We start from the raw sequence: 19,274 nt of genomic DNA on the forward strand, positions 1-19,274 counted from the left end.
TTACGTGTGCATGCGTGCTCTCTGCCTGCTTTGTGCTCTCTTCCTCTTACGTGTGCATGCCGTGCTCTGTGCCTGCTTTGTGCTCTCTTCCTCTTACGTGTGCATGCAGTACTCTGTGCCTGCTTTGTGCTCTCTTCCTCTTATGTGTGCATGCAGTACTCTGTGCCTGCTTTGTGCTCTCTTCCTCTTATGTGTGCATGCAGTACTCTGTGCCTGCTTTGTGCTCTCTTCCTCTTACGTGTGCATGCAGTACTCTGTGCCTGCTTTGTGGTCTCTTCCTCTTACGTGTGCATGCCGTGCTCTCTGCCTGCTTTGTGCTCTCTTCCTCTTACGTGTGCATGCAGTACTCTGTGCCTGCGTTGTGCTCTCTTCCTCTTACGTGTGCATGCAGTACTCTGTGCCTGCTTTGTGCTCTCTTCCTCTTATGTGTGCATGCCGTGCTCTGTGCCTGCTTTGTGCTCTTTTCCTCTTACGTGTACATGCAGTACTCTGTGCCTGCTTTGTGCTCTCTTCCTCTTACGTGTGCATGCCGTGCTCTGTGCCTGCTTTGTGCTCTCTTCCTCTTATGTGTGCATGCTGTGCTCTGTGCCTGCTTTGTGCTCTCTTCTTCTTACGTGTGCATGCAGTACTCTGTGCCTCCTTTGTGCTCTCTTCCTCTTACGTGTGCATGCGTGCTCTGTGCCTGATTTGTGCTCTCTTCCTCTTACGTGTGCATGCGTGCTCTCTGCCTGCTTTGTGCTCTCTTCCTCTTACGTGTGCATGCCGTGCTCTGTGCCTGCTTTGTGCTCTCTTCCTCTTACGTGTGCATGCGTGCTCTCTGCCTGCTTTGTGCTCTCTTCCTCTTACGTGTGCATGCCGTGCTCTGTGCCTGCTTTGTGCTCTCTTCCTCTTACGTGTGCATGCAGTACTCTGTGCCTGCTTTGTGCTCTCTTCCTCTTATGTGTGCATGCAGTACTCTGTGCCTGCTTTGTGCTCTCTTCCTCTTATGTGTGCATGCAGTACTCTGTGCCTGCTTTGTGCTCTCTTCCTCTTACGTGTGCATGCAGTACTCTGTGCCTGCTTTGTGGTCTCTTCCTCTTACGTGTGCATGCCGTGCTCTCTGCCTGCTTTGTGCTCTCTTCCTCTTACGTGTGCATGCAGTACTCTGTGCCTGCGTTGTGCTCTCTTCCTCTTACGTGTGCATGCAGTACTCTGTGCCTGCTTTGTGCTCTCTTCCTCTTAAATTGTGCATGCCGTGCTCTGTGCCTGCTTTGTGCTCTTTTCCTCTTACGTGTGCATGCAGTACTCTGTGCCTGCTTTGTGCTCTCTTCCTCTTACGTGTGCATGCCGTGCTCTGTGCCTGCTTTGTGCTCTCTTCCTCTTATGTGTGCATGCTGTGCTCTGTGCCTGCTTTGTGCTCTCTTCTTCTTACGTGTGCATGCAGTACTCTGTGCCTGCTTTGTGCTCTCTTCCTCTTACGTGTGCATGCGTGCTCTGTGCCTGCTTTGTGCTCTCTTCCTCTTACGTGTGCATGCGTGCTCTCTGCCTGCTTTGTGCTCTCTTCCACTTACGTGTGCATGCCGTGCTCTGTGCCTGCTTTGTGCTCTCTTCCTCTTACGTGTGCATGCGTGCTCTCTGCCTGCTTTGTGCTCTCTTCCTCTTACGTGTGCATGCCGTGCTCTGTGCCTGCTTTGTGCTCTCTTCCTCTTACGTGTGCATGCAGTACTCTGTGCCTGCTTTGTGCTCTCTTCCTCTTACGTGTGCATGCAGTACTCTGTGCCTGCTTTGTGCTCTCTTCCTCTTACGTGTGCATGCAGTACTCTGTGCCTGCTTTGAGCTCTCCTTCTGTGCATACAAGCCCCTTCGGTGTTAGTCTCAACTCCTCCTCCTCGTCTTGCTGTGTGTGGATCTTCCTCTGCAGTGCTTTGTGAGTCTACCCCCATCTGTGCTCTCCTATGTTCGGAGCCTCCGCACTGCTGCATGCCTTCCAAGAGATATGGCCCCCCATGCCATGCTCCTACCCTCTAGTTTCTGCATTTCACTTTGCTCATTTTCCTGAGACATGCTTGTTCTTATTGTCTGTGTCCACAACTTCCTTGGGATGCTTTCTTATCTACCTTATACCTTGTGCTTTATGCTTTACTTGTCTTTGTCTGTACCGGTCTTCACAATCTCTCCACTCTGCTATGGCTGCTACGTATACTGTTGATTCTACAGGCTGTTTCCGTTTGCTTCTTGCATACCTCTCTATGAAGGTCCAGTCTACATTCTCATTTCTCTTTTTTTTTTTGTCCTTGCCGGCTTTTTTGTAGGTGTTGTATGCCTTGTCTGGTGTTCTCGGTATGGTTCTGGCCCAACACATAGTACACAGACTGTCCAGTGTGCTTAGTCCTCGTGTTGCATGCACAACCTTTTCTGAATGTTAAGGTTTATATTGGGGGCACTATCTGATTATTCCCCTCTTCCCTGTTTCCACATCAAGTGGACCTGTGTGATCCCATCGTGGTCTGTCCCTTCTTGGGAAAGGATCCAGCTGAGACAGAGGACGACTGGATCTTCTTGCGTGTGACCCGCAGGCATCTTATCGAGGTCGATCTGTCGAATGCCCAAGACCTGCAGAAGATGGAGCTGCTCAGCTTATTGAACATTGAGACGTCTGAAGTTCCCTGGAAGTGGAAGGTGAGTGTTTATTCAGATTAGAGTGTAGTCACATGTATGTGCATCCTGGCAGGGTGTATGTGAATCTGAAGAATGATGGTTGAGCACGGTCCCTGCCGGGTGTAGATAGGCAGACCATCACCTCTTAGACTCGGTCAGTATCTAAGGCTTCTTCTCTCTCGGTAAGTGTCTTAATCCGAAGTTAGATGCTGAGCTCTGAATGTTCCATCTGTTGATGGATCAAGACATGGACAGAATCACTCATGAAGAACAACTTGGAGGCATGCAGTGCTTGAGCTGTTAGCTTACTCGAAGCCGCGGCAACTGGTCTGTGGCGGATGGTTTCTGGCAGTCACGGATACCTTTTATCTATCGCTTTGTGGCAGTTACTGGAGGATGACCCTTGTGGAAATGCTGACACTTCCACGATCTGCCACATAGCCACTGGCTGTATCACTGATATTATAATATTGGAATCATACCTTGACCTCCAGTGTTTCTGAGGGCTGTTGGATTGGATCTTTCATAGATTCGCATGCTTGAATAATTCACGTCGTCTAAGTGAGAGTCCCACGGTATAATAATAAAGCAGTAGGTAGTTGTATAATAGGCAATGATGTGAATAGAATATAAGTTTAGCAGCACATCCATGTCCTTTTTTTAAAGAAGAACCAAACATGAACTATGACCAATCAGGTGACAAAGTCCCCAGCACCTTCCCAACAGAGACTATTTTCCTTAGATTTTCTGCCAAATGTTGTGGAAGGTGGTCTCCCTGTGCTCTGCTCAGTTTTTCATTCACATCAACTGTTCAAAAACTTTCAAAACGTCTAATTCTTCAAAACAGGGATTCTTTAGGTCCAGCAAAATCTCATGGGAAGAAGAGATTATATGTGGACGACCCACGTAAAGAATGCCTCTATTGCCTTCATCCTCACCATTCTGTGAAGGACTGCAGAATAAGTTACACTTTTTCTTCCTACAAGCTGCGCGACAGAGAGTCAATGCTCCTGTTATGGCCCCAGATGTCAAAAGCTGCCTCATCAGGTGAGGACAGTGGCTCTTCTGCTAAGCCTCAGAATAGGGATAGGTCCCATGACCAGTTAACCTCTGAAGACAGAAGAGAAATTCACAAGACTTCACATCATTTCAAAACAATTGAAAAAATAGAGAAAATGTTGAATATCTCCTCAAAAAGCATGCGCTTACCTCTTCAAAGCCATCAATGCCGAAAATCAAGATACATAAGGTACCGTCAACGAAAATTCCCTCATCGACGCCTCAACGAGCACTACATAGACAATCATCCCTGCCTCTGCACTGTCTGCGATGCCGACAAAGACTACTTCAGTGGTTACTGCACCCATACCTTCGACTAATACTGCCTCGTCGACGACTGGAAAGTTACCCCCACTGTCCGCGATCCTGCTGTTGACATTGCCGTAGATGAGTCCCACCATCGACAAAGCACTCTTCATCTGAATCCTCGTCTATAAAGCCGTCCACCAAACCGTCATCACTAGATACCTCATTCACAAAGCCAACTACGCCATCGCCTATGGAACCTTCACTAATTCCTTCATCGTTGATGTTGATGACACCATCGACACGAATACAAGCTTCAAAAATTATTCTTATGCCTCATGACACTTCCACCAGCAAAGTGTCTCCCTTTGCTCTGCGCCATCTACATGATGGGCCTTTTGGGATCGCGCATAGCCCATCTGAATTGTCCGTCTAATATTAGGAAGGAGATAACAAAGAGGATTCTTATTACGGACATTATTATCATCGTAGGATCACTAGTCCTACTTGCCAGAGCATCCCCCTCCTCCATTGCAAGTACAGGTACCCTTTGCTTTGGTGCAGGGCTTGCAGGCGATGCTACAAGATCTTCGCAAAAAGTTCCCAGATTCTGCACAAAGCCCCAAACACCACCTACTTCCCCACCACATATTCCATCTACTCCAATGCCAAGGATGACACCTGCCTCTGCTATACCTGTGCCGCCCAGAGATGATCTATCATCATCATCCACTGACAATGACATAGAAAAGGGTGAAATTAATGACACCCATCCACCTCATGATGAGTGGGATGATTATGTGATACCTACTCCGTCCCTGTTGGACTTGGCCCTTCTGGCAGGTTCACCCCTAAACTTTTTGAATGTGAATTGGTGGTAGTGATTTTTGGTTTCTGCGCACTTTCACTGTGTCCCAGTAGAAAGTGCGTGCGCACTCTGAGTGCGTGGAGTAAGGTTGGCCTGCCCTCCCATAGAAATGCATGGGGAATGTCTGTGTCCCTGGTAGTTCCTGATGCATGAGGTGTGCAGGCTCGACTTTGGTATGTGCGGACTCGTGTGATTGAAGACTGCGCAATGATGTGTGCGGCGTGAATGTGTCTAGTGTGGAAGTACCACTTCTAGACATGGGTGTGCGTGTGCAGTGAGCGTGCTGGCACGTGATTGGCTGGAGCTGGCTGGTGTTCCCCGCTCCAGGAGTCAGGATGGGTCTGCCCCGGTGGTGAATGGAGAGATTATCATGCTGATGTGAGGGAGGGGTGCACCTGGGTCCTGAATAGGGCTGGGCTTACCCCACACAATGCTGGCTCCGCTCTCTGTGGTGCGACTGATGATCCTAGCCCTGCCAGTGAATACAGTGAGGGGCTAAGCACATCAAGAGTGCTCCCAAACCAGCTGCGACTGGTTTTACCCCTCACCCTGAAGCCAGACATAGGATTTCTTTGTATAAAAAGGGGCTGTGTCCCCTTACAATTTGTTCTCTTCCAGGATCCTTTTGCTGAGGGGGGCTGCTGCTGCTGGGCGCCAGGAGGACCGCCACTTGGACTGCCTCCCTGCCTGGAGGAATAATCAATGAAGAATTTGGAGGTGCACTACAATGTTGATCAATAGGTTAGGTTTGAGCTTGGTAGATGGGTAGGGTGCTCTCCCAGGTGGCGTCACCGTCCGCTGACGCTGAAAAATACAATGAAGTTATGTTCACGCATTAATGTGAGTGCATCCCTGGATGGAGGCACACCATGGGGTTCCAAAATGAGTTAGACTCCAATCAAGTTCATGATATCTTGTTTGCAATTTATTTCATGCAGAAAAAGTTTGTTTGATATTCACATCATATCAAATTCATGTAATGTTCACAAGCGTCTTGTATATAGGTTAATTAATTCCACTCCCTATGCATTTCGGGCGGAGCCCTTTGTCAAGGGGTATCTACAAGGGATGAAGAAGAATGGGTAATCAATTACCATAACGTAAATGATGGGTATATGAATTCAAAGTTTACTAACGGTGAGGTGCCTAAACGAAAACATATGTGAGGATCTGAGCCAAGCTTGAAGGTGGTGGACAAATCAGACGGGTGATTTGCACTGAGAAATGGTGGTGAAAATCACAGGATGGTGAATAGCGAGTGCAGTGTGCTATCCGTATTAGTAGGCGGTATATAATGTGCTCAGAGCACACAGGTGGGTTAATTGTGGTGATGCAAAATTAAAAAGCTGCCGGATAAGCACTCACGATGTGGACTCGAAACGGGTCAGAATTAACGTAGTTCTGAAAAAACATTGCACTACGTTAATTCTGACCCGTTTCGAGTCCACATCGTGAGTGCTTATCCGGCAGCTTTTTAATTTTGCATCACCACAATTAACCCACCTGTTTGTTTTTTCGCATGATAGCTTGGTTTTTCCGCATGGTAGCTTTATTTCCTCATGCTTCACCCACGTTTTGACTGATGGCTCTGAGCACATTATATACCGCCTACTAATACGGATAGCACACTGCACTCGCTATTCACCATCCTGTGATTTTCACCACCATTTCTCAGTGCAAATCACCCGTCTGATTTGTCCACCACCTTCAAGCTTGGCTCAGATCCTCACATATGTTTTCGTTTAGGCACCTCACCGTTAGTAAACTTTGAATTCATATACCCATCATTTACGTTATGGTAATTGATTACCCATTCTTCTTCATCCCTTGTAGATACCCCTTGACAAAGGGCTCCGCCCAAAATGCATAGGGAGTGGAATTAATTAACCTATATACAAGACGCTTGTGAACATTACATGAATTTGATATGATGTGAATATCAAACAAACTTTTTCTGCATGAAATAAATTGCAAACAAGATATCATGAACTTGATTGGAGTCTAACTCATTTTGGAACCCCATGGTGTGCCTCCATCCAGGGATGCACTCACATTAATGCGTGCACATAACTTCCCTGCCTGGAGGCCCAGTGAGCTGGCTCTGGGCCCAGCCTTGCCCCCCTGCCTGCCTAGAAGAACTTTGCTGAAGCTCTTCTTGCTTATAGCGCCTGGAAGCGCTTTATTTTGTCCTTCAGCGCTGGTGAGCGCTGTGATTCCGTGCCTAGCGCTGAGAGCGCTTTATTTCCCTTTATAGCGCTTTATTTCCCTTATAGCGCTTGAGAGCGCTGTATTTTACTTCTAGCGCTTGAGGGCGCTTTCTCTGGTTCTCTAGTGCTGGGAGCGCTTTATTTTATGTTAGCGCTTGGGAGCGATTTATTGTTCCCAGCCGGTGTCCACCCGGCATTGCCCCGCTAGATTGCGGCCTCACGGGAGCCCACCCCGTATTGCGGAGAAAAGAATCGCAAGAAATCTGCGCTGACCTCAGTTGCGCACCCCGGAGCCTGGAGGCTCGTCCAGGGGCCGCACTGCCATTGGCCGCCCCAACAGGAAGTCGGGCAGCACGTGGGCGGGGCCGCAGGACAGGAGAGAGCAGGAAGTGGCTGGGAGCCCACCCCACGCTCCTGCACGTCGATCGGGAGTCCGCTTTCCGCCAGGGGCTCCCGAGCGGAGCAAGAGCCCCGCAGCAAACCGGCCGACAGAGTAGCAAGGCTCCCTGGGTGAAGGGGGAGCCCCGCAGGGATCTGACGCGAAGGACCCCCCCCCGCTAGAGAGTCCCGGCAGCCAGAGTGGAGATCCGCCGCCGCGAGACCAGGTATGTGCCAGTGAAGGGAGGGGGGCGTCGGGGGCACATTGCCGGTGCCCCTCCCTCCCCTCTAGTGCAAGGCCCGGAGTGTTGATAGGCCCGTGGGGCCTCACTTGAGTTCGAGTCCCCAGAAGGGGGACACCAACGACCGGCACATTTTCTTTGTTTTAGAGCCTAGAGAGGCTCTGGGGGCATTACTTTGTTCTTGAGCCCCGAGAGGCTCCATATAGGGGGCATCTTCTTCAATTGTAGAGCGGCCCCGGAAGGCAGCGGGCCGCTCCCACCTTGCCCCCCCCCCCCCCCCCCCCCACTTGCTTAGAGCCACGAGGGCTCTAGGGGCATTCCTTTTGTTGAGAGCCCTCAAGGTTCAAGGGGGCATAGTTCTTTTGGCCACCGAGCCTGCAAGGCTCACAGGTGGTTCTTGGCCCTTGGTTGTTTCTAGAGCCCCAGAAGAGAGCCAGGAAGCACGCTGGTGCCAGGCTCAGCTCTTACAGCTGCCCAGCACTTAGTGGGCAGCTTCTACGTTTAGGCCCCTGACATTGGGACACAGGGTGTCCTAGCCCTAGAGAGGCCAGTTGGCCTAGGGACAGTCACAGGTGGTGACTAAATGTGAGTTCTGCGCAATTGTGTTCTCCTGCACCTCTGAATGTATGGTTATGTATCATGTGTTTTTCTTCCCTACACCTCTGAGTGTGTAATGTGCCTATACCCCTAGTGTATGGTGATACTTAGGTGGTTGTTTTTCTCCTAGTACAGGTGTTGCTAGTAAAGTCCTGGTTCCCTGCGTAATATTTTCCTAAGGATGTTAGGGTTGCATAGGTGGTTCTTACCTGTTACCAGTAATTACTGGTTGTGTGCTCTAGTTTCTATTTTGTGCTACAGTGATTTATATTCTATGTTCTAAGTGCTAATTTCTACAAGTATTCTAAAATCTACAAGTGCATATTCCTGACAGTGGTCCAGGTGGCCTGTTTTGTACATATCCCCTGTAAATTCTGCCCGTGCCTGTTGGCACATTGTAAAGTGTGTGTTTCTATCGAATGTGTTTTGCAATACAAAGGCTATTTTTACATATACCTTGTGTGGAGTTTCCTTTGTGGTGGGCCTTGGGTGTTGTTGCTGGGGTGCATGCGCAAATACTTAACTCACATAGCCTCCAAGTTTAGCCTTGCTGCTCGCGTCACGTTACCTAGAGGGTGAGCAGGGGTTATCTTGGCGTGTAACTCCCTTGCCCTGACTTAGAGTGGTGGTCTCTGACTGATTTTGGCGCAAGCCTTGGCCAGCCAGAGATCCCATTTCTAACATTGGTGGCAGGCGGTGAGGATCCGGATTTGTGTTTGCGTTGTACCGCAGTGGCAACTGGCCGCACTACAAAACTCTGCATTTTAGATGACCACATTTTGGGGATTATTGTTTTTGAAGTTCCATTATTTCTTCTTCTAAGAGTGTCATTTTCAAATAGTGTCCAGTACATTTGTGCCCCACCCCGCTCCCAGAGTTTGGTACCTGTGTCACGCGTGGTCAGGTTGAGAAGTCAGGGGTGGTAGAAACTGCCTTACCAGTCCGAGGGGGGGAGGGGTGGAAGAATGGTGTGTGGCACTAGACAAGTGAGGGTGAGTTTTCTGGGATAGGGAGCTTGCTGACTATCTTTGTAAATGTTTTACTCTTGCTTCAGCTCTGACAGTTAAGTCCCCTGTGTTGCACATGTCTGTGATCATCCTGCCAAGATGGAGTCTGCTTTTAATGTCTGGGGTCTGTTTATGCATGAGTTGAGAGAGTTTTGCGAAGAGAGAGACATTGCAGTGAATGAGTCAGACACCCAGTCCCAACTTGGGGGTAACCTAATCCAATGGCAGACGGATGACTGGGAACGTGAGCACAGTGAGGAGAGGGCCTGGGTCTCACACCATGAGGGTGGTGGGTCTGAGGGGAGCCCTGAAGAGTCTGAATCGGAGGAAGAAAATGATAGTACAGGGACGCCAGCAGAGAGTAAAGACCCTATAGATAGGGAGTCCCTTGCTGGGTCCAGTGTAGGAGGCAGCGCCTCATCCCTTTCCCTGTCCCCAGAGGAGTGGGAAGATAGGAGAAAAGACAGGGAGCACCAGCTGGCTTTAGAAAAGCTCCGGTTCAAGCATGCCCAGGCTATGGCACAGCTGGGTGTTAAGAAGCAACAGCTAGAGACTGAGAGGGTCTTAGCGCAGGAGAGGATAGAGGAGACTGAGAGGGCCTTCACCAGGGAGAGATTACCTCTGGAGGGTAGAATATCCCCTGCGCGCAGTTTTAATTTTCTGGACTCCCCAGGGCGGGTTGAGACCAGTGGTGGCAGCAATATAGACTCCAGTACAGGAAGTCCCAGTCCCCAAAGTATGATGCCTGTTTCCCAAGAGGAGGAGTTAAGGTTGAAGTTCAGGGGCAGTAGGAGACTGTCTCACCAGGATTGGGGGGATTTTGTGGATGACTGTTCAGATGCACTGGATGTTTGGCTGGCGATTAACCCGGAACAGGAGGAGGACGGAATAGTGAATATGTTTCTCAAAGAGAAGTTGCTCAGTATTTGTTGTCCAGGGGATGCGCCAGCACCTGTTGAGCTTTGGACACTTTTGTCCTTGGAATCTGGCAAAGGAAGCAGAGCACTGGGAAAGTGCTAGAGGTTCTGAGGAGTCATTGGTGAGTGACCCATGAGTAGTGAGTCAGGGATCTTCCAGCCCAGCGTGGTGGAAGAGGCTCAGTGTAGCTCAGCTATGTCCCAGTATAGTGAGAGGGGTGGAGAGGCTGACTACCTGGCTCAGTGGAGCAGGAGTCAGTGGAAGGCTGAGAGTCCCCAGATGCCCGAAGCCCCATCTCAGAACCTGGGTGGTTTCTTGAGGGAACACCAGGTTGGGGACCTAGGCTGTCCTGTTAGTACACTTGAGGAGGATCTCCTAGTGTCTAGGGAACCTGGAGCATCTGTAACTAGAGCTCCAGGGGTTCCAGTGTCCAGAAGTGTCACTCCAGTTGGGAGGGCACAAGAGTCCGAAGTGAGGAGTGATTGGGGGATGAGTTCCCCCGTGGAAGGACCAGTGGGTCAGGGACTGCCCAGTTGGGCTAGGTTCCTGTGTAGTGACCAGGGTGGCACCACTTCTGTTCTGGGGGATCTTCGCGCACGGTCAGATGGACAGGGGACGGGAGATCTGCGCCAGACAGACAGTCACACAACACATGAGTCATGTGTCAGCCTCAGGGGGATGGCGTGTGAATCCCCAGAAGTCCTGGAGTGCCAGGCAGTTATTCCTCCAAAGGTTCTAGACCTGAGGTTGGAAGGCCAGGTTCAGGATCCGCCTGACCTGAAGGGTAGGACGTATGTAACCGGCGTCCTGACCGGTTCGTCTTCCAGGGGTACAACTCCAGCTTGGAGGGTGCGGAACTCTGGGAGGAGGTGCCGAGGGTGGGACAGCCCACCTCTGACCCCAGTGCAACTTGAGGGGTTAAACCCTGGGTTGGAATGGCGTTATAGGTGTACCCCTCGCCGGAGGAGGAGGAACCCTAGGAGAAGAGGTAAGGGAAGGAGAGCCTTCCCTGAGACTCCTGGTCCGCCTGAGGGTGTAGACCCTAGGCTGGGGAACCAGTGGCTGTCTAGCCCTGTCTTGCAGACAGGAAGAGTGGAGAGTGGCTACTATGTGCCAGGGGTTACTACCCCCCACTCTGTGACTAGGCAGGAACCGGTGGCACCTGGGGGGCCTAGGGCCTGGTCCTGGCCGAGGATAGCTTGGGAGTACCAGTGGGGTAGCCCAGGTGGTCAAGATAGTGGTTTTAGAAGGAACCAAATTGGTTCACCGTGGCGTAGAACAGGAGGGTGTCCCTGCAGCTGCGGGCCCGCGTCCGTGTTCTATCGCCCCAAGCAGGGAAGTCCATCACGGTGGTGATTGGTCTACACTGCGTTTTGGCTGGAAGGGAGTTGTGTTGGACTTGGCCCTTCTGGCAGGTTCCCCCCTAAGCTTTTTGCTTTTTGAATGTGAATTGGTGGTATTGATTTTTGGTTTCTGCGCACTTTCACTGTGTCCCAGTGGAAACTGCGTGCGCACTCTGAGTGCGTGGAGTAAGGTTGGCCTGCCCTCCCATAGGAATGCATGGGGAATGTCTGTGTCCCTGGTAGTTCCTGATGCGTGAGGTGTGCAGGCTCAAGTTTGTTATGTGCGGACTCGTGTGATTGAAGACTGCGCAATGATGTGTGCGGCGTGAATGTGTCTAGTGTGGAAGTGCCACTTCAAGACATGGGTGTGCGTGTGCAGTGAGTTTGTTGGCACGTGATTGGCTGGAGCTGGCTGGTGAGCCTGGCTCCAGGAGTCTGGATGGGTCTGCCCCGGTGGTAAATGGGGAGATTAGCATGCTGATGTGAGGTAGGGGTGCACCTGGGTCCTGAATAGGGCTGGGCTTTCCACACACAATGCTGGCTCAGCTACCTGTGGTGCGTCTTAATGTCCCTAGCCCTGCCAGTGAATAGAGTGAGTAAGGGGCTGAGCACATCAAGAGTGCTCCCAAACCAGCTGCGACTGTTTTTTCCCCTCACCCTGAAGCCAGACAAAGGATTTCTTTGTATAAAAAGGGGCTGTGTCCCCTTACAATTTGTTCTCTTCCAGGATCCTTTTGCTGAGGGGGGCTGCTGCTGCTGGGCGCCAGGAGGACCGCCACTTGGACTGCCTCCCTGCCTGGAGGCCCAGTGAGCTGGCTCTGGGCCCAGCCTTGCCCCCCCCCTGCTTGCCTAGAAGAACTTTGCTGAAGCTCTACTTGCTTATAGAGCCTGGGAGCTCTTTATTTTGTCCTTCAGCGCTGGGAAGCGCTGTGATTCCCTACCTAGCGCTGAGAGCGCTTTATTTCCCTTATAGCGCTTGAGAGTGCTCTATTTTACTTCTAGTGCTTGAGGGCGCTTTCTCTGGTTCTCTAGCACTGGGAGCGCTTTATTTTATGCTAGCGCTTGGGAGCGCTTTATTGTTCACAGACGGTGCCCACCCGGCATTGATCCGCTAGATTGCGGCATCACGGGAGCCCACCCTGTATTGCGGATAAAAGAATCGCAAGAAATCCGCGCTGACCTCCGCAGCGCACCCCGGAGCCTGGAGGCTCGTCCAGGGGCCGCGCTGCCATTGGCCGCCCCAACAGGAAGTCAGGCAGCACATGGGCGGGCCGCAGGACAGGAGGAAGCAGGAAGCGGCTGGGAGCCCACCCCGCGCTCCTGCACGTCGATCGGGAGTCCGCTTTCCGCCCGGGGCTCCGGAGCGGAGCAAGAGCCCCGCAGCAAACCGGCCGACAGAGTAGCAAGGCTCCCTGAGTGAAGGGGGAGCCCCGCAGGGATCCGACGTGAAGGAACCCCCCCCGCCAGAGAGTCCCGGCAGCCAGAGTGGAGATCCGCCGCCGCGAGACCCGGTATGTGCCAGTGAAGGGAGGCGCACATTGCCGGTGCCCCTCCCTCCCTTCTAGTGCAAGGCCCGGAGTGTTGGTAGGCCCATGGGGACTCCAACGACCGGCACATTTTCTTTGTTCTTGAGCCCCGAGAGGCTCCATCCAGGGGGCATCTTCTTCAATGGTAGAGCGGCCCCGGAAGGCAGCGGGCCGCTCCCACCTTGCCCCCCCACTTGCTTAGAGCCACGAAGACTCTAGGGGCATTCCTTTTGTTGAGAGCCCCCAAGGTTCAAGGGGGCATAGTTCTTTTGGCCACCGAGCCTGTGAGGCTCACAGGTGGTTCTTGGCCCTTGGTTGTTTCTAGAGCCCCAGAAGAGAGCCAGGAAGCACGCTGGTGCCAGGCTCAGCTCTTACAGCTGCCCAGCACTTAGAGGGCAGCTGCTACGTTTAGGCCCCTGACATTGGGACACAGGGCGTCCTAGCCCTAGAGAGGCCAGTTGGCCTAGGGACAGTCACAGGTGGTGACTAAATGTGAGTTCTGCGCAATTGTGTTCTCCTGCACCTCTGAATGTATGGTTATGTATCATGTGTTTTCCTTCCCTACACCACTGAATGTTTTGATGCATCATGTGTACGGTGCCTATACCCCTAGTGTATGGTGATACTTAGGTGGTTGTTTTTCTCCTAGTACAGGTGTTGCTAGTTAGGTCCTGGTTCCCTGCGTAATATTTTCTTAAGGTGGTTAGGGTTGCGTAGGTGGTACTTACCTGTTACCAGTAATTACTGGTTGTGTGCTCTAGTTTCTATTTTGTGCTACAGTGATTTATATTCTATGTTCTAAGTGCTAATTTCTACAAGTATTCTAAAATCTACAAGTGCATATTCCTGACAGTGGTCCAGGCGGCCCTGGCTTGTACATATCCCCTGTAAATTATGCCCGTGCCTGTTGGCACATTGTAAAGTGGACGTTTCTATCTAATGTGTTTTGCAATACAAAGGCTATTTTTACATATACCTTGTGTGGAGTTTTCTTTGTGGTGGGCCTTGGGTGTTGTTGCTGGGGTGCGCGCGCAAACGCTTAACTTACATAGCCTCCAAGTTTAGCCTTGCTGCTCGCGTCACGTTACCTAGAGGGTGGAGCAGGGGTTATCTTGGCGTGTAACTCCCTTGCCCTGACTTAGAGTGGTGGTCTCTGACTGATTTTGGCGCAAGCCCTGGCCAGCCAGAGATCCCATTTCTAACAGTCCCCATCCGCATCGCCCCACATCGGATTCTCTTTTGAAGACACTGGGTTTTTTACACTTTGATGGAAAGGGCTGCTGCATGCGTTGAACTGCCCATGTCAGTGAAGCAGTCTGATTGATTCTTGTATGATGTTGAGGAGAAAGTACACAGGTCAGTTCGAGCTGTCCCTTTAGTGAACCATATTTGAGAAGAGGACCTTAAATTAATGAAAACTCAGGCTTCCGTGGTGCCCTGTATCAATAAAAAATACAAAGCCCCTGCTGACTCTCCTGCCTGCCTTATAGGACACTCAAGGCTGATTCCATTGTCTCTAAAGCGGCACAGCGCCATTCCGAAAATCCTACCACTCCAATCTCAGCACCTCCCGATAAGGACTGCAAACGTTTGGATAACATTGGGAAGTGTTCGCCTCAGTATCTGTCTGTCTTGTCTATTCGTGCAGGTAATTCTTTAGCTATTTCAGGCTGCTATGATAGATAAATGTGGTCTGATATAGTGCTTTGTTTGATCTTTTGCCCAAAGACAGAAAATCAGAGGCAAGAAAGATATTGCAAGAAGGCGAGCGCACATCCTCTGAAGTCATTATTTTTGCAATGGACATCGCTTCCCCTGGTTTCCGGCAGCCGGCTCGAGCGGCTGTTTTGTGCCACCAGGGATAGTCACAGTCAACCGTATACAGACCAGAAGGCCAATCCAAGATATTGGATATATGACGGTCATACATTTTTCAAGATGCATATCGATGACACCTTGCTTGCTATCAAAACTGACATGGAAACTGCTAAATCTCTTGGCACATTGCAGTTTCAGAAATGTCCCTTTCAAGGAGCTCGAGGCAGGGTTTTTCCTAATACAGAGGAGCATCTCCGTGATACCAGCAGTTTCAGCCCAATCCATCCCAATATAGACCTCCATATTAGCACCAACAGTACCGTCATCCACCATATGCCGCCTACTCAAGACAAACAACGGGGCTCAAGCAGCCTGCGCAGTCCAATGGCTTTTTTCACAGTGGAGACCCATTCTAGACCTAAGAGCGTTCAACAAATTCCTAAAGAAGCAATCCTTCTTTATGGTCACTCTATGAGGCATCCTCCATCTCTTGAACCTTGGGGATCACAGGAAAACCCTCGATTTGCAGGACAAGAATTCTCACATTCCATTTCACCCCAAGCATCAGAAGTACATTTGCTTCACAGTAGCTGGCATTCACTACCAGTTCAAGGTCCTGCTATTGGTCTCCTATCCACACCTCGAATTTTTCCAAAATGCCTGGCACCTGCTGCAGCTTTCCTCCAGAAATGTGGTCATCAAGTCTTGCCCTACATGGACGACTGGCTCCTAAAAGCATTAACAATGCGAGCTGCCAATGTCACCCAAGACTGCATGACCCTTTTGCAAAGTAGGCCTCACATTGAATCTTCAAAATTAATTTCCTATCCAAAGTCAACAGATCACCTTTGTAGGGACCACTCTGAATACCATGCAAGACAAGGCCTTTTTGTCCCTAGAAAGACTGCACAAACTAGAGCAATTCGCTCTAAAGCAATGCAAAAATGGTCCGCTTGGGTGCATCAGTACAAATCATTTCTAGGGATGATGTCATCCGCGATCAATCTCGTGCCCCTAGCACGCCTCAAAATGAGACCTTTTGCAGGACGAGTTACAACTTCAGTGGATTCAAACAAAGGGTTTGTTCAAAGACCATATAAATGTATTTATTTATTTTATTTATTTATTTATTTAAAAGGTTTTATGTAACGCTGCTGGACCCAAGAGTACTAGAGCGCTTTACATGGTAAATAAACATGTTACGATACAATATACAATTGACAATGAGCAGAAAAATTCAAAAACGATAAAAACATTGCGTTAAATGAGTGAAGGGGGCAAAGGAACAGAGGGATAGTAGAAGGGACAAGGGGAGTTGAAATTAGAGAGAGAGAAGGGGGTGAAGTGAGGAAGAGTGAGTGGAAAGGGGGAGAGGGGTTTAGTCAAAAGAGCGAATCGGAGCAGAGAGGTAATGAGCAGGGTCAAAGTCAGTAACATTAAGAACCCCAATATTTATTGAGGAGGAGTACTTTGAGTCTTTTTTTGAAGAGCGGGTAAGAGGGGTTGCAGCGAAGATCTTTGGGGAGTGAATTCCAAATCGTCGGAGCAGTACCAGAGAATGCACGGGATTGGGTCTTTTTACATTTAAGTCTAGGAGGGATTAGGACAAGGGAGTTAGTGCTCCTCAGGGGCCTGGAGCAACCTGCTTTTTGTAGTTTGCTTGAAAGGTAAGAAGGGGTGTTTTGGTGAAGAGCTTTGTGCGTGACGCAGGCGATCTTGTAGGTGGATTGACCTTTAATTGGGAGCCAGTTTAGGTTTTTGAGGACAGGAGAGATATGGTCAAATTTTTTACAGTCAGAAATAAGTCTGGCAGCTAGGTTGAGAACAGATTTAATCGGAGCTAGGTGGACTTTAGGGGTGCCAGCAAGAGTGGCGTTACCATAGTAAATCCTGGAAAGGACAAGAGATTGGACAACGATTTTGAAATCATCAGCTGGAATGAAGGGTTTAATTTTTTTGAGGTGAAGAAGGGTGAAAAGAGCACTTTTGGCTGCATTTTTAATGTGGGGGATGAGATTAAGATTATGATTGATGCTGATACCTAGGGATTTGACAGAGTTAGAGGTGGAGAGGGAGCAATTAAGTGCTTTGATATCATTGATCCAGAGTTGAATGGGAAGGGAATTGTTTTTGGGAGTGAAAAGGATGATTTCGGTTTTTTTAGGATTAAGTTTGAGATGATTAAGATTGAACCATGTTTGGACTTTAATCAGCGTGTCATTGATGTGAAGGATGTCATTGTGGGATTTGATCTTTTAGTATAGTTGAGTATCGTCGGCATAGAGGTGGTAACTGATTTTGGCTTCTTTGAGAATGAGGGTGAGTGGTTCCATAAAAAGATTGAATAGGGTTGGTGAGAGGATAGACCCTCGAGGGACACTAAGTGAGACAGGTTGAGGTTTGGAGCGGCATTGACTGAGCTTAATTTGTTGTGATCTATTTTGGAGGAACGAGGAGAACCATTTGAGTACAGTGCCTTCAAAGCCAAAGCGATCTTTGAGGGTGTTAAGAAGGGTGGGATGGTGGACAGTATCGAAAGCAGCTGAGAGATCAAGGAGGATTAGTAGTGAGGATTTGCCTTTGTCTAAAGAGCGATGAATGTCATCTGTAATATTGAGCATAGCAGTTTTGGTGCTGCATCCCTTTCTAAAGCCAGATTGGAAAACGTCAAGGAGATTGAAGGAGATGATATGGTTGTCTAATTGAGACAGGACACATTTTTCAAGGGCTTTGGAGAGGAAGGGAAGGTCCGAGATAGGGCGTAGCTTGTTCAGGTCATTAGGGTCAGCGGTGGGGTTTTTAAGAATGGGGGAGATTTGCCCTAGTTGAAGGGAGGTAGGAACACAGCCAGTGGAAAGTGAGGAGTTGATGATATCTGTCCATATTGGGGCAATGATGTATTTGAGATCTTGAACTAAATGGGCGGGGAGAGGATCTTTGGAGTGAGAGGATGGTTTGAGTTTAGAAATGATGTCGATGATAGTGGTTTCTGATATTGGACTAAATTCGCTCCATGAGCCCTTGTTTTTAGAAAGGAGATCCGTCCGAGATGAGTCAAGACGGGGGAGAGCAGGGAGGGGTTGGGAGGGGTCGGGGTGTGGGGGAGAGGAGGACAAAAGTGAATTAGGAATGTTCGGGAGGATGTGTTGGTTGAGGGTAGGTTGGAGAGAGAGAGGAGGGGAAGAGAAAGATAGTTCGGTGTTGTTGACTTTATTCGAAAAGAAGCTGGCAATTTCTTCGCATCTCTCCACAGAGGCTGCTAATTTAGGAGTGCCAGAGGAAGTTTGTTTTTTAACAATGTTAAACAATTCTCTGGGTCGGTTTCAGGCCTGGTCAAGTTGTGACCGGAGAAAGGAGGCCTTTTCGTTGAAAATATGTTTTTTGTAATGGGCTCTGGTGGTTCTCAGGAGAGCCAGGTTGTCAGAGGAGGGAGGACTCCTCCATGCACGTTCTGATTGTCTGAGGGCCCGTCTTTCATTATTGAGTTCGGCATTGAACCAGGACTTGGGAGGGTTGTTTTTTTGTTTTTTGAGTTTATTTGGGGCAATTAGGTCGAGGGCACCAGGAATAGAATTATTGTAATGGTCAGTAAGGTCGTTGGTGCTATGAGAGGGAGGGGGGAGAAGTAAGTGAGTTTTAATTGTGGATTCCAATTCGCCAGGTGGAATAAGGTGCAGGTTGTGAGTGGGTTTCATAAGTAAAGTGCTAATAGGGGCGGGGCGAGTAATGGGGCTATTCAAGGTGGTGATCAGACCAGTCTACAGGAAGGATATTAGAGAGAGAGGCCAGATCCTAGCATCGAGGGTGGCACCTTTTGGTGTGAGTAGGGGCATGGCAGAGTTGGGTCAGGTCAGTGATGTCTAAGGCGTCTTTAAATAGGATGACAGCAGGGTCATCATTTTTGTTCCAGTGGATGTTGTAATCACCAAGGAAGAGATTCTTGGAGTGGGAGAGCGATGATTGAATAATAAGTTCAGACATCTCTTCAGTAAAGGAGAGACAGTTTCCAGGGGGGTGGTAAATAGTGTGCAACCGAATGGAGGGAGAGCCAGGAAAGGAGAGGTCGGCGCAAAGGTATTCAAAGGATGAGGGGTCGTGGAGCTGGACAAGTGAGCTGTCGAGTTCATCTTTAAAGATAAGGGCCAGGCCTCCTCCTAGTTGATCGATTCTATCTTTTCTAATGATAGTGTAGCCTGGTGGGATGAGCAAGTCGAGGATAGGAGTGGAGTTGGTGTTGAGCCAAGTTTCAGTTAAGAATGCAATGTCTATGTTTTCACTGAGAATGGTTTCCTCAATCTCAGTTGCGTGGCAGGAGGCAGATCTGCAGTTTATCAACATACAGCAGAGGGGACAGGTAATGGGGTGGGGGGGCATGGGGGGATAGGTCTAAGTAGTTGGGGAGGTCTAGGTGATGTCGGGTGAGGGGGG

General features: G+C 49.7%; 1 protein-coding gene across 2 annotated transcripts in view; it reads left to right on the plus strand.

Annotated features, from left to right (window-relative positions):
• The window catches only part of STK11IP (serine/threonine kinase 11 interacting protein), a 367,631-nt gene that overhangs the window by 166,069 nt on the left and 182,288 nt on the right, over positions 1-19,274 (plus strand). For both annotated transcript variants that reach the window (XR_015308314.1, XM_086954340.1), the window contains exon 15: positions 2,462-2,658. Coding sequence is in view for 1 of the 2 variants with exons in the window: in XM_086954340.1 (XP_086810466.1) it covers positions 2,462-2,658 (197 nt within the window). In the remaining variant the exon portion in view is untranslated. The remainder of the gene's footprint in view (positions 1-2,461; positions 2,659-19,274) is intronic.

The sequence above is a fragment of the Lissotriton vulgaris genome, chromosome 2_1, assembly GCF_964263255.1.
Source record: "Lissotriton vulgaris chromosome 2_1, aLisVul1.2, whole genome shotgun sequence".
NCBI classification, from domain to species: domain Eukaryota; kingdom Metazoa; phylum Chordata; class Amphibia; order Caudata; family Salamandridae; genus Lissotriton; species Lissotriton vulgaris.